Source organism: Spermophilus citellus, assembly GCF_964194105.1.
Source record: "Spermophilus citellus genome assembly, chromosome: 1".
In the NCBI taxonomy this organism is placed as follows: domain Eukaryota; kingdom Metazoa; phylum Chordata; class Mammalia; order Rodentia; family Sciuridae; genus Spermophilus; species Spermophilus citellus.
Window position 1 is genome coordinate 42,750,800 of NC_138182.1, and position 14,604 is coordinate 42,765,403.

At 35.1% G+C, this 14,604-nt stretch overlaps 1 protein-coding gene across 4 annotated transcripts in view; it reads right to left on the reverse strand.

The window, feature by feature from the left end:
• The window catches only part of COG3 (component of oligomeric golgi complex 3), a 52,825-nt gene that overhangs the window by 16,696 nt on the left and 21,525 nt on the right, over positions 1-14,604 (reverse strand). For all 4 annotated transcript variants that reach the window (XR_014021413.1, XM_081289557.1, XM_081289558.1 and 1 more), the window contains exons 12-17: positions 13,982-14,121; positions 11,815-11,975; positions 9,989-10,094; positions 6,370-6,494; positions 3,714-3,803; positions 416-536 (exon numbers count right to left, since the gene is read on the reverse strand). Coding sequence is in view for 3 of the 4 variants with exons in the window: in XM_081289557.1 (XP_081145683.1) it covers positions 416-536; positions 3,714-3,803; positions 6,370-6,494; positions 9,989-10,094; positions 11,815-11,975; positions 13,982-14,121 (743 nt within the window). In the remaining variant the exon portion in view is untranslated. The remainder of the gene's footprint in view (positions 1-415; positions 537-3,713; positions 3,804-6,369; positions 6,495-9,988; positions 10,095-11,814; positions 11,976-13,981; positions 14,122-14,604) is intronic.

Below are 14,604 nucleotides of genomic sequence, written 5' to 3' on the forward strand. Positions count from 1 at the left end.
CAGACTCTTAAACAAGTACTCCTCCCATTTTTACTCTGATTTCCTGAATTTTCACAAATGACAAACTCAACTCCAGGTTTAAAACATACCAATTAGCTATCAGGTACTATTTACTAAGTAGCTATTATACTGATTTTTCATTTTGTAACTGGTTGTAAGTAATATGTGGCAGAGTCTAAGACGGTAATAGTACATCACAAATTGAAATGCTCATATAAAACTCTCTTAAAGAAAATACAGCAAGTTAGAGTAATTAGGATATTGATAGCTCAGCTTAGTGAGAACGAGATACACACTTAGCAAGCAAAGCATGCAAAAACATTGCAGATGAACATAAAATAAACCTATAACCTGTGCTGACACATCTGGATAGGTTCAAACATACCCAGGTGTGCCAGCCAGGACAACAAAGTACCTCTAGTTTTCTTGAGGTCCAGGGAAATTTCCTTAATGGTGAATTCAGTGTGAAATGGAGCAATTTGTTCTCGAAGAATCAAAAGGTGTTTAATTAAGAAAAGCTGTCCATCAATCTGAGTCTAAATTGTAAAACAGAAAAATTAATATTATCACAGATTAAATCAAAATTAGGAGCATATAAGACACGTTATTAATCAGTACTAATCTACCTAATTTTATAGCCTTATGGCACTAATATGCCTCTAGTGTGCAATGAGCTCTTCCCATATTACCCATGTTAAAATTACATAGAAAAATCTTGCTTCAAACTCTTTTTTTAAAAAAATATTGTTCAGTTGTCAATGGATCTTTATTTTACTTATTTATATGTGGTGCTGAGAATTGAACCCAGTGTCTCACACATGCTAGGCAAGCACTCTACCACGGAGCTACAAGCCCAGCCCTTGCTTCAAACTCTTAATACCACTTGCTCTACTTAGGAAATCCAAGAAAGTAAATTAGACAAAAGACAATAAACACCAAATGTAGAAAGAGAAGTCAAATCTATTTTCATATGGTGCAGAAGTAGAAAAGATGATGCTATCCAACACTAGCACAGAGCAGGAGGTACATAGGAATTCTAAGTATGAGCATGATTCTGCCCTCTCTTGGTCTTCTAGTTCTTTCTCTTCAGGAAGGTAGCTTTCATTGTTTGATCAAAGCAATTTCAATATCCAGAACATCAGACATACTCAATACTTTTTTACAAAAGTACAAAAGGAATCTCTAAATGTAAGATGGCTTGGGGGTGACCATTGTGGATTATCCTGCCACCAAGAGAGTACTAACTACCTACACCCTTGAGAGTTCCATATGCCCTTTCACCCTGTCAGAACCTATCTCTAAGAACCCTGTGTTGCAACTGAGTTCTCAAAGTTCACCCAATTCTAAAAAATAAATAACCACAGCTCTTATTTTCAAGAGTCTGTATCTTAGTAAAAGCAAGACCAAATGTACACTTTCTTGCTGCCTTTCAAGGCAAAATCTTATCTCAAAAATACTTCAAATGAAATATTTTACATTAGAAAAAAGTTATCCTTCAGTAAATCATTATAAATTCAAAGGGATTATTAAATAAAGTGACACCCCATTAATATCTCCCTCCCTACTTCTAATAAGCTTCTAAGTTTGACTTATGCAATGAAAACTCACTTTGCATTCTGAACACAGGGCATCAAATAAGTATAAATGTTACACTTTAAGATATTTTTAAAAGAACTAAGACTTGAGAGCAAAAATAGTATCAAATAAATCTCCTCTGTTTTACTAAAGTTATTATAACCCAATAAATAGTATCATGTGAATTTACTAACAGACTAGGTGATCAACTTAAGAATGTAATAATTATTTCCTGCCTTAAAAACTAGAAAAATCTAAGACCCTCATTGTTATACAAAATTACATATAAGATGGTGTAAGGGGGAAGAAAAAAAAAGAGAAATGTGTTACAGTAGATGCGGTAGAGAGAGTTGATGGGAGGGTAAGGGAGGGGGGCATACGAAGGGAACAGGAAGGGCAGCAGAATACAACAGACACTAGTATGGCAGTATATATAAACGTGGCTGTATAACCAATGTGATCCTGCAATCTGTACATGTGAGAAAAATAAGAATTCATACCCCATTTGAATCAAATGTATGATATATGATATGTCAAGATCATTGTAATGTTTTGAGCAACTAATGAAAAGAAAAAAATTAGAAAATCTTTCTAGGGGGCTCCAGATGTGGCTCAAGTGGTAACAACGCTCACCTGGCATGCGTGAGGCACTGGGTTTGATCCTCAGCACCACATAAAAATAAAATAAAGATATTGTGTCCACCTAAAACTAAAAAGTAAACATTTAAAAAAAAAAGAAAATCTTTCTAGCACATCAAGCCATTTCATTGTTTTTTTTTTTTAACCAAAAATTAAAAGGCAATAGTACACAAACTCAGCAATGAAAATAAGTAAGCTAATGCTTACCAAACTTAGGGCTTCCTCACACATACCTAAACCTCTTATAATATGTAGGAAACAGAATTAAATAAAAGAGCATGGCCTACAGATAATGAAGACAGAAGGATGAATGATCAAAAGCTTAAAAGAGAAGACAATGATACAAGAGACATCAGCACATAAACTTTTTCTTAATTAGACCATTCTTTTCCTTCTAGTGATCTAAGACACATATGCTCCTAAAGAAATGTGTAGGAAATAGGGGCAAAAAGCACCCATAGTCACACAAATGTTTTTACTATCACATATTTATTTTAATATATTTTTCATTACCTAATTAGACTATATATCTAATTTGTATCCTTTCTTTTTGCCTGAACATACTTAAGTTAAATCTTGGCTCATTTTTAAAAAATTTAATGGCTGTATAAATTTCCACCATATAGAATATGCCTCAATTTACTTTACCATTTCCCTAATATTAGATACATTCCCTAATTTCATCTACAAAAAATGTGAGAAGTCAGACTTGCAAGTGCTATTTAAAACTTAAATCTTCCTATCTATATTCTTATTCTCCATCTTCTTCTAGTCCCTTTGTCAAAATTTAATTTCAACTCTCCATTTCTGACTAGAATATAATGGTTACAAACAAAGGTAGAATCTGGAAGTTAGAGAGTTCAAACCCTCCAAGCAGTAATGAAATTCTGGGTGGAAACAGTCCCCACAGCTCCCTCCCTGAAGGTGACAGGTATTTTAAGTGAAGAGTTAAGCTGAGCAGTGCTGTTGAACATGCTCTACTTCTTGGGAAAAAAAAAAAAATCTCAGTGCCATGGAAGAAGCACAGCCAGCAGATTTCAACATCAGATCCCATCCTGATTGAAAATCTTAAGCCACATAGTCATGGCAACTCCTTCTATTCATACAACCCAAGGTTGACAATTGCCTTTCCTCAAAATTGACAGGCTAATTTCCTCCTGGTAAGACTATTCAACTATTTAAATCACCATTGCAGAGATAGTTAAATTGCTAATATCCTTAAAAACAGTTTCTTGGTATTTCAGGGAATCAGCAAGAAACCTTTATCTTATAGAACTGATAAACTAAGTACCAATTTTGGTTTAGCAAAGCTAGACTCTCTTAGGGCAGTCTTAACTGAGCACTATAATGAAATACTAGCTTCTCTCAAAGGGCCTCAAAATTCAATCATATTGAACAAATCTTATTGTCAAAACAGCTTTAAATTTCTGTGCCTATAAATAAATGCTATATTGCAAAATATTATAGGTAATATAATTTCACCTAACACTTCGTCAAACCTTGTTTTTGCTGATAGACTCTGATGCTCCCAGTAAGGACTGAATGCAGGCAGACAATGCTTCCTGTGATAATCCCTGGAACACCGCCCTCTGGTGGAATAAAAGAGAACATCAACCTGTGACACTTGACAAAACAGATATAAAAGGAAAATCCTAGGTCCTGAGTGCAGCAAACCAAATGCATGCTTGCCTTCACTACTGTTTATTACTGATACCATTCCTCTTGGAGCTTTCTATTCCCATGCAACCTTTCTAGACCAACAGATAGTTTTGAAATGTGCACTCACGTCTGGAAGCACTCATGTGATCTTTAATAAAAATGTTCTACCACTTCTTGAATGCCATACTAGATGCTGGGAAGTCATGGATCAAGAGGCAGGCAGGGTACTGACCTCATTCCAACATGATCTCATGTTGTAAAGTGTTTTATTATTATTATTATTAATTTTTTTATTTGGGGTGGTTTTGTTTGTTTGTTTTGTCTGTACTGGAGATGGAAATCAGGGGCACTCTACTACTGAGCTACATCCCCAGTCTTTTTTGAAACAGGATCCTGCTAAATTGCCAAGGGGAATCCTCCTGCCTCAGCCTCCAGAATGGCTAAGATTAAAGGTGTGTATCACCATGGCTACCAGTGGTCTCTTTTTAAAAGTTCAGAAACTAACTGTAAAACAAACCTTCAGTGCATCTACTTCTAAAAACAAATTCCAGGCAATTAGTCAGCACTGCATTTTAAGATTCATACACATTCATTCATTATATGGTATTATTTAAAACAGCAAATAAATAAACATAATGGAAATGTTCAATGATCAATGATGGGAGATAGACAAATAAAATACCAGTAAATTAAGTTACAAACTACTGTGCATAAATAAAAAGAATGCTGAAGTGGTAAAATTCTTATAATTAAGTGGGGGGGAAAACAGGTTACATATAATTAAGTGGGGGAAAATAAAATTAAGTGGGGGAAAAACAGGTTACAAAATGGAATATGAAGTATGAATCCTAATTAGGATTAAATTAAATGGCAGTGGCATGTTGGTCAGACAAGGATTCCCATCAGTCCCCTTGCTGCCCTCCCTGCCTCCATTCGAAGACATAACATGGTTGTGGTTGGTTATGTACAAGACATTTATTATGAGCCACAGTCCTGGCCCTGGCCCCCTACTTGATGTTATTCTCTCTGTATTGCTTCAACCTATACAGAGGCTACTATGGGAAGGAAGGATTAGAGCTATCCCCTACTGTGTCACTGACCTGCCCAGAAACCTAAAGATGGGCAGCTTAGGAAAATATCCTCTCTCTCCCCTGCCCAGTCTTAATATGGTTTGCGTTGGATATGTCTTTCCTCACTTTCAGTAAGACTGAAAGTTTAAGACTTGGATGTGAGCCGAGTGAAAAAATAAGTAGGTAAACCTAAGGCATAAAACAAAATCAGGCAGAGTAACTTCCTTAGGCCTACTTCTTATTGGGCTACAGACCCTATTAAGCAGCTCAGAGACTTCATTCATTGGGGTCTGTGATAACAAAAGATTCTGTGTGGAATAGCCTCCTGCACATTTCTCTTGGGATCTTGGCTCCAACTGTAGGAAGTTTAAAAATTCCAGTCTAATGCCATTATTCGATATACCTAATGTGGAGTATGGGAAAGAAGAGATGCCAAATGTCCACAGTTCCCTCTAAAAGAGATCTGACAAATTATATAGTTTAAGTAGAGCAGTAGGATTCAAATGCCCCATGTAATACTGTGCAACCTTGTTCAGTCCTAGTACTCTGCAGTACAGAATACCTTTGGCACATGAGGGCATATGCATACTCCTTCTGAACGACATCCTTTAAAGAAACAGTGGTACCTGGACAATTCACTACATGACTGCTGTATGTAGTCACTTCTCTCTTTTTATGCAGTTGGACTTACAGCAATCAAATTAAGCAATGAAAAAGTGAATTTCAAATGGTCAAATTTTATGAACTATTTTGGCTTAGAAACAAACCACTGATAGCAAATACAGATAAATCGGCTGTTACAGGGAATGACAACTGTGTATGATTAAAATAACTCTCTTCTGGGAAATCAATGCACAACAATCTAAACTGGTGCTTTAAAAAAAAAGTACTGCCAACTTTAGCAATAACTAAGTTTATGGCTAAAACCACATGTGATCTTAATTATTTGTTAAGGATATCAATTCAAATTGAGTGCAAAACTAAATTATAGTAACTGCATTTAATACTAAATGTAGATTATAACTACATGATATTGAATATATCACTTTCTGCACCTCTTTTTCATCATTTACAAACTAAGATGAACAAAATGAACAGTGTTTTTAAACTTACTGGTGATCTCAGACACCTTTAAGAATCAATGAAAGCTAAAGTTCTTCTACTTAAAAAGTCACAAATACATATACACAAAATTTAACCATATTTACAAGGAGTTCATAAAAGTCCTTTAGTGGATCCTAAGGGCCTACAGAATACTCAAATTAGGAATCTCTAGATTGACCTTCAAGTGATCTCCATATCTAAAAATTATAATTCTAAGAATAACAAATAAAATACATCAAGATCTTAAAATAAAAATTTTAAAATATTCTAAGTGAAAGAGTAAATAAATTCACAGTAAAGATAAAAGAATTTACACACATACATCTATGCATCTGTATAATTTGGAGAGACAGACAAGAGTTCTTCGAACTGTAGGATACCACATTCCATGAAGATCTGCTGGAGAAATCGTGGTATGTGGTCTAGGATTGAGGGATTCTGTTGAACCTAAAACCCAAATGGAAAAGAAAACACATTTCACGTACATGGATGTCTGTCTTACAATAACTTACGTGAAAACTATAAACTACTCCTTCTTGTTAGCTAACAATAACTGGAATGGTGTCAATTTTTTTCTAGCCTTTAATCAAGAATGCCCTAAGAAATCTAAGTGAGTTTTAACACAGTCAATGAGAACACAAGAGTATATACATATATTCCAGCTTCATATATATGCCCAACCCAAATTGCTTATGGAATAAACACAATTCCTATTTTAAAACAAGATCGAGATCTAGATCTGTATGTAATACAGATCTGACAGGGAGAAATGTCAGCAGTGCTGTGGGTTAGTGCTTTCAACTTCCTACTTCATAATTTTTAAGTTTTTTTTTATTATTAAGTAAGCACTATCTGTATAATTTTAAATCTCTTCCATAAGGCCTCAAAATTTAAAATAAGATCTCCTTTATAAAATTTCTTAAAGAAAAACAATACTAAAACAGATATAAAAGAATATTAAGCATCTACAGTTAGGTTGCTAAGGATTTTGCTATCTGTAGGACCTCTCCTTCAAAATAAAGAGCCAAAGGGCTGGGGTTGTGGCTTTGCAGTAGAGCACTCATCTAGCACGTGCAAGGCCCTGGGTTCGATCCTCAGCACCACATATAAATAAATAAATAAATAAAATAAAGGTATTGTGTCCAACTACAATTAAAAAATATTTTTTAAAAAATAAAGAGCCAAAAAAGTAACCCAAATATAAGTTTAGTGAAATAAAGCTGGAAGTCAACTTTTGTGTTCATTTTTTTTTCATTGTCCTGTTTAAACAGCTGTTGACAAGCAGTGGGGGTTGGTTTACTTCCACAGCAAGTCATCGAAAGACAAGGGTCTCCTGGTTGCCTCTTCTCAAGAGCACAGGTCCTCGTCTATCACCCTTTGTGCCCTCATCCCCCTTCACTTTTCTACACATAAAAGAAAGCCAGCTTTTTGAAGAGATTAATAATTATTCTCTTTAGAGAATGGTCTCTCCATCAATGTGCTATGTCACCTCGTTCCACCCCAAGAACCAAATCACTAAAAGCCCTCATTTTGAAACCCTCATGATATCATTCTCTCATTTCTGACATATCTAGAAACCAGAAAAAGTGGTTGTTATGTATTTCAGAGTTGCTTTTGGTTTGGGCTCTGCATGCCACCTAATTCAGAGTCTTGCTTTCCACCTCAAATTCTATCACCATTCTGGTAACACCAATAAGCATATGGATGAACATATGTCCATATGACCTTGACCATTTTAACTCCAAAGATTTTTACTCCCATGATACCCGCTACTCAGAGACAAGTTTTCTTATTACTTTCAGAATTACATTCTCAATACTTTAAACAGACTTTATTCTTACTCCAAATTATTCTAACTCATATTATGTGAAGCCTTCTCTATCCAAAATGTCCTTGTAATTTCATCTTTCTCATTTGTTTCCTCAAATGGCTCTGCCAAGCCCTCCTCCCTGGTTTTAGTCATAACCCTCTCACCTGCCTGTCTCTGATCTCACTGGCTGTTCTTTCTCAGCTCAGTTCACTCCTCTGCCCCAATTTGCTCCTTAATGTTGGCACTGGCTAAGTCTCTCCCCAGACCTCGGCTACAATCAATCGCTCAACTCTATAGAGTGGGGTGATCATATAAAAGCCCAAAGTATCAACTGCTTCTCCATTTTTATCTCTATGCTGGTTCTACTTATAACTCTAGAGCAGTGCTGTCCAATAGAAATATAACATGAGTCATGAATGTGACAGAGTAAAATGCCACATTAAACAAAGGAAAAGGGGGTTGGGGATGTAGCTCAGTGGCAGAGCATGAGTATTGCCCTAGGCTCAGTTTTCAGCACCACCAAAAAAAGAAAAAACAAGTTAAATTAATTTCAATACATTTTCTTTAATATACCCAAAATACCATTTTAACATGCAGTCAATATAAGTTACTAAAAAGACATTTTCTATCCTTTATTTCATATTAAGTCTTTGAAATCTGGTGTATTTTTAACACACTTAGAGCACATCTTCCACACAGCACATTAGAATGAACTAGTCATATTCTACATACTCAATGGCAGGTGATTACTGTATTGGCCAGCACAGTTCTAGATCCATATAAACAGATCTTCTCAGTGATTCCACATGAACTTCCTCAACTCTTCTCTTAGCCCTCACTTCTAGTGTGTCATGAAATTCTTTGGACTCGGACTTCTAACCGTATCCCTCTACTTCACACTTATCTTCACTGGCTCATCAACACCCTGATTCAAATCATGTGTGTCTTTCAAATGGCAAAACACAACAGCCTCCAAACCAGCCTTTACAGATCTGTCAACATAGCCTCATTGTAATGCCAGGCATGCATTAAAGAACAGGCTTTACTGGGAAGAGAAAACATACAAAGCCAGGGCTGGCAAGACAGGGATATACTATTTTCTTCAATAACTCTTAGAGGTTTACTAGAACCAAGGTATAGTGGACAAAAGGGACACTACAATGTGACATGGTTCTACTCACAGGAGGAAATTTCCTCCCAGTGAGTCTCCCCTTCTATGAGGTAAGTGTGATAAAATGTCTTTATCAGATAGGGAATGCCCAGGCTGCCTGGCAATATGAATTTGGGATCCCAACCATCTCTAGAGCTGACTCAAAATACCTGGTAATGCTCTAAAACTAAGGATCTTGGGGGAGATTGAGGCTTTTTAAAGCTCATGGAGTTATTGTTCCTCCTCTCCTAACCAGTCCCACGGTAAGCTGAGTTTGAGTGTCACCCTTACAGCTGGGGAGGGGGTGTCTTACTTCCTATGCACCTTGTTATCTAGGTCACTCCTGAGTGATTTTCCTCCTTGCATAACACACATTCTACTCCAAGCTATCCCAAACATTTAACCCCAATCCCAGCCACACAATACGCAAAATGCAAATCTGATAGTACAATAACCCTGATACACTATACTAACAGCTAGAAGTATAAAAGCCATGGGACTATCCCACAACACTTACTACAGTCTGGCTTGCCTTACCTGCTTCTTCCCCACAGACAACCTGTGTCCAAACACACTGAGCCACTGCACTTTTCCACAGCAGCCCTGGTCTTCCATTCTAGCATGCCTTTCCACATGCTGCTCTGTGTATCTTAGACAACCTGAAGTCACCTGACTCTCACATTCTTCATAAAAACCAAAGCTTTCAGACGCCACACCTCACCCCGACTCCACCCCCTTGAATTCACAGTGCATTCCCTTTGTAATTTCCTTTGCCTCAAAGATTATCCATGATCCAAAAGATCCCTGTGCATCCTCTGAGCATCTCACTCAGCAATGAATTATGTCAATTATAGATCTCTCCCCATAAAGTGTAGGTTCCTCAAAGATACAAACTGTTTCATGCCTGGGACACAACGAGTACTCAGTAGAGGTTTCTGAGCTGAATGAATAAATGCTGGAAGTTAAGACATGACTACATACCAGATTTTGTGAGACTGTTAGACTCTGTTTCTTCTAGCCGAACATCTGAAAATGAAGCTTCTGAAGGTAACTTCTTCTGCTCATCTTTTAAACTCTGAGCAATTTGCTGCATAGAGAGATCAGAAAGAACATTATAGTCTTGTTTTGAGGAGTGTGTGGCAATATGAACTGGCTGAAAAGATGTTGGGGAACTCACATAAAATCAAAACATCATCCTATAAGTACTTCCTAATTATAAAGGGGGAAGTATACTTTTATAATCATCACTTAATCATTCATGGAACAACCTGTCATTACGTGCCTTTGATGTACAGAAGTAAAAAGTACACATAAGCTATTTGGCATTCTTACAAAAAATAAATAAATAACCTGAATTTAAGATAAATCTATATAATGTGGCATATTCTACAACAAAGCTGGTCTGGTCTCTCTAAAAAAGTCATTCTATAAAAACAAAAAAACAAAGGAGGTGGGGAAGGAAAGGAGTCTTAATTTGTTCAAAAGAGATTAAAGAGACATAAAAACCAAATGCAACACAGTAAATTTGATGGATCCCATTTCAAAAAGCTTTTGGTCCAGTTATAAAAGACATTTGAAGGACAAATGAAGAAATTTTAATATGAACTATATGTAAATAACACTGCTGAATTAATGTTAAATTTCTTTTAAGTGTGCAAAATGGTATTGTGGCTATGTGGCAATAATTCTATTCTTAGAAAAAGTACTTAGGATGAATTATCAAGATGTCATCAACTTACTTTCAAATGACTGGGCAACAAAGCATACATTCAAAGACAAAACAAATGTGATAAACATTAACAACTAGTGAATCTTGAAAAAATTACAGATTTGACTGGATATTTGATGATAGCAAGGAACTAAAATGTAAACTCATTTTAGGTGTGAAAATGGTATTATGGTTGTGTTATAAATCAAAGGGCTGGGCTGGGGCTGTAGCTCAGTGGCAGAGCACTTGCCTAGCATGTGAGAGGCACTAGGTTCGATCCTTAGCACCACATAAAAAATTAATTAATTAATTAATTAAAGGCATGCTGTCCATCTACAACTATTAAAATTTTTTTAATTAAAATGCCTTTTAGAGTCACCTACTGAAGTATTTACATATTTTAATGATGTTTGAAACTTGTTCTAACATAATTAATGCAAGCAAGAAGAAGTAAGGAGGTACAAAAAAAATGAGACTAGCCATGTTGAGGGTTGGGTAATGGTATGTAAGAACTCATAACAGTATTATCTATACTTTTGCTTGTATTTAAAATTTTCCATTAAAAAAGTTCTAGGTTCTAATTATAACAATAATATACTAAGCATTCTTTAAACTCTGTCCAAAATTAAAAGAAAATGAAGGTACAATATGGAACAGAAAGACCAGAAGATAAACCTAGGCCTTCAAACCATATATAAGAACTAGATATTTTCTAATTCTGAGATGACTCCATGATTTACAAGAATATGACACAGTTCTACAATGTCAGCCAACTATAATGGCTCCTATTATGGACTCTCTTCTATGACACTTATAAAGAAAACAGAAAAATCACAGAAAGCACTAATTGACAATTTAAAAATTAAGAATGCATATGTTCTGGCAAAGGGGGAGAAAACTGAATAGAATGTTTAAAAAACAGAACTTAATGTTTAATTCTTCAAGGTTTTAAAATTATTATTTCCTATGATTTTCACAGCAAGTTTAACTTGATTTTACATTTTGAGTGAGAATTAAAAAGAAAAATCCTATTTTAACTAGCATGAAACATTCAAAAGCTGTGTGGGGGCAGGAAGGAGATAAGGTGTGGAGCCCCTACCTCCATCATAACTAATTTATCAGGATATGCCAGGTCTCCAGGAGCTGGTTTATAGCCTGTGATGTCTGTCTGAATGTAGATGTGAGTTCGGTACACAAGTCGCTCTTGTACATCTTCCAACATCTGCTTTACTCCAGCTGCAAATGCCCCCAGTTGTTCAGCTAATAAAAAAAAAGAAACACATCATCTACTCCTTTAGGCTCAGGAAACTATTTTCTTCTCATCAAGCAGAAACAGTATGAACCATTTTTGCTCCAGAGACTGTGGTTGATTCTATTTCAGAATAACTCAAATGACCTAAAATAAGTTTAATAAATGTTTTCAATTTCTTCAATTTTAAAATTGGCCCTTGTATCTCCTTCCTGGGACTCTGCAAAATTATTTTTATTATTAATATGAATAATAAATATGAATTCTAAGAGTGCTTTGGACTCTTCAAAATTCTTTTAGCCAGGCACAGTGGTATATGCCTATTATCCCAGTAATTTGGAGACTTAGACAGGAGGATCACAAGTTTCAGGCTAAGCACCTTAGTAAGATCCTGTCTCAAAAAAAGGGGAAGGGGTAGTGGAAAGCAGAGGATGTAGATCAGTGGTAAACTGCCCTGAGTTAAACCCCAGTACCAGAAAACAAAGAAAAAAAAATATTTTATATAGCTTCAGACTAATCCTAAGAGATAGACCTGGCAGCTTATTAACTGGGTTATAGTCTACATCTTATAAATAAATTGAGTCCCACATATACTGACTTAACATTTTCACAAAGACAAAAAGTAAAAAATAAAAAGACATATGAGTTTATAAAGACTTCTTCATTTCTAAAATGCCATCAATGTTAAGACAACCAGTATTTCAGTAATATCTTTCCAAGGGATAGACAGTCGGAGACAGTATATAATAACATACATAAAACATTCATTTTAATTAAAAAATTGTCTTATGAAAAAAAAACTGTCTTATGTTCAGAAGCATTAATAAGGGAGAAAATGTATATATTAGACTAACTAAATACAACAGGAATGACTATAAAAGAATAACAAACTCATAGAATCTACTAACAAAAGCCAAGGTGAAGACAATAAATTCTGCCAGTTCGTGAAGGGTATTTTTTATAAAGGTATCCAAGTATATGATTAACAAAATCATGTTTTCTATGACAATCAAACCAAATATCAACAAAGTAATCAGATGGATAGGGCAGAGATGTTCCAGAGAACTGCTTTCCTTTATTTGTAACTATTTGAGCTTATTTGTAATTTCAAAAATAATGAATCATTAGAAAATTGCTTTTATTTGTTATTTCAAAAATTACTACGTATAAGTCTGCTAAAATAATTCCAATTTTTAATCAAAAGTATGCGATACAGCCAGGCACGGTGGCACACACGCGTAATCCCAATGGCTCAGGAGGCTGAAGCAGGAGAATCTTAAGTTCAAAGCCAGCCTTGCAACAACAAAGCACTAAGCAACTTAATGAGATCCTGTCTCTAAATACAATTCAAAATAGGGCTGGGGATGTGGCTCAGTGGTTGAGTGCCCTTGAGTTCAATCCCCGGTACCAAATAATAATATAGTCAATTGCTTTATATTCTGGTAACACTGTAGTAGAAATGCCTAATCCAAAACTAAAAGTCAGTTCTCTCTAGATTCCAGATGCCAGAATGAAAAGTGACTAATTAGGCTGCAATGTAGAAATGGATGGCTTGCCTGCCATGTGCAAGGCCCAGCGCCACAAAAATAATAAACATGATTCTTTATTTTGTTACTAATTTTGCCCAGGTTTTAAAATTCTTTTCCTATTTAATTTGTAACTTTAGTCACAGAATGTTGCATCTTGATTCAAAAAGGGGCAAGGCATCAACCAAACATTCAAAAATATTTTTTAAAAAATTAAAAATTAGGGGCTGGGGTGGTGGCTCAGTGGTAGACTGCTCGCCTAGCATGCATGAGGCACTGGATTCGATCCTCGGCACCACATAAAAACAAACTAATGCATCCACCTATAAAACTAAAGATACATAAATATTTTTTTAAAAAATTTAAAAATGCATAAGTTAAGTATTTATGCATTGGGATTATGGGAGGAAAAAGATCTAACTTTTTTTCAAATTCACTACATCACAGACATAATTAAAAGACTTTTAAAATATTCACTTCTACTTATTTACCATTGTTCTGTACATGATCTTCAAGCACTTCATTTTTAAGAATTCCACAAAGTTCTGACAGAGTCTCTAAGTGAATAACATGAATTATCAGTGGCCTGAAGACATCATATAATGACACGCACAGTTTCTCCAAAAGCTCACTAAAATGAAAGAATAAAATATGGTTATTAGCAGTAATCTTTTCAGGACTTTCTAATACTTTAAAAGCTTCATTGATTACTTCTAGCCAATAAAAATAATAAATATCTACTGGAAAACAGCATCTGGGAACATTATAGAATGAGAAATGATAGGCTGAAAGTATTTTTGTGAAACTTTTTTCTTTAAAAGCTCAGAATCAATAAGCAATCCACAGAAGACAGTTCAAATTTAGCTTCCTACAACCAAAAGTCAACCTATTATAACTTTTATTTATTTTAGCAATAATATTCTGTATGTCCTTTCAAAAACAAAACTATTTCAGTAGAATTTGATTACCTTTTATATTTCACTTCACTGTAAATCAAATGGTGTGTTTCCTCCTCAAAACTTTTTAATATGTACAGGTTTAGATAAATAAAACTCAAAGTAATATAGACACATACCCAGTATTTTGAGAAATTTTAAACATTTGAAAAGAAAAA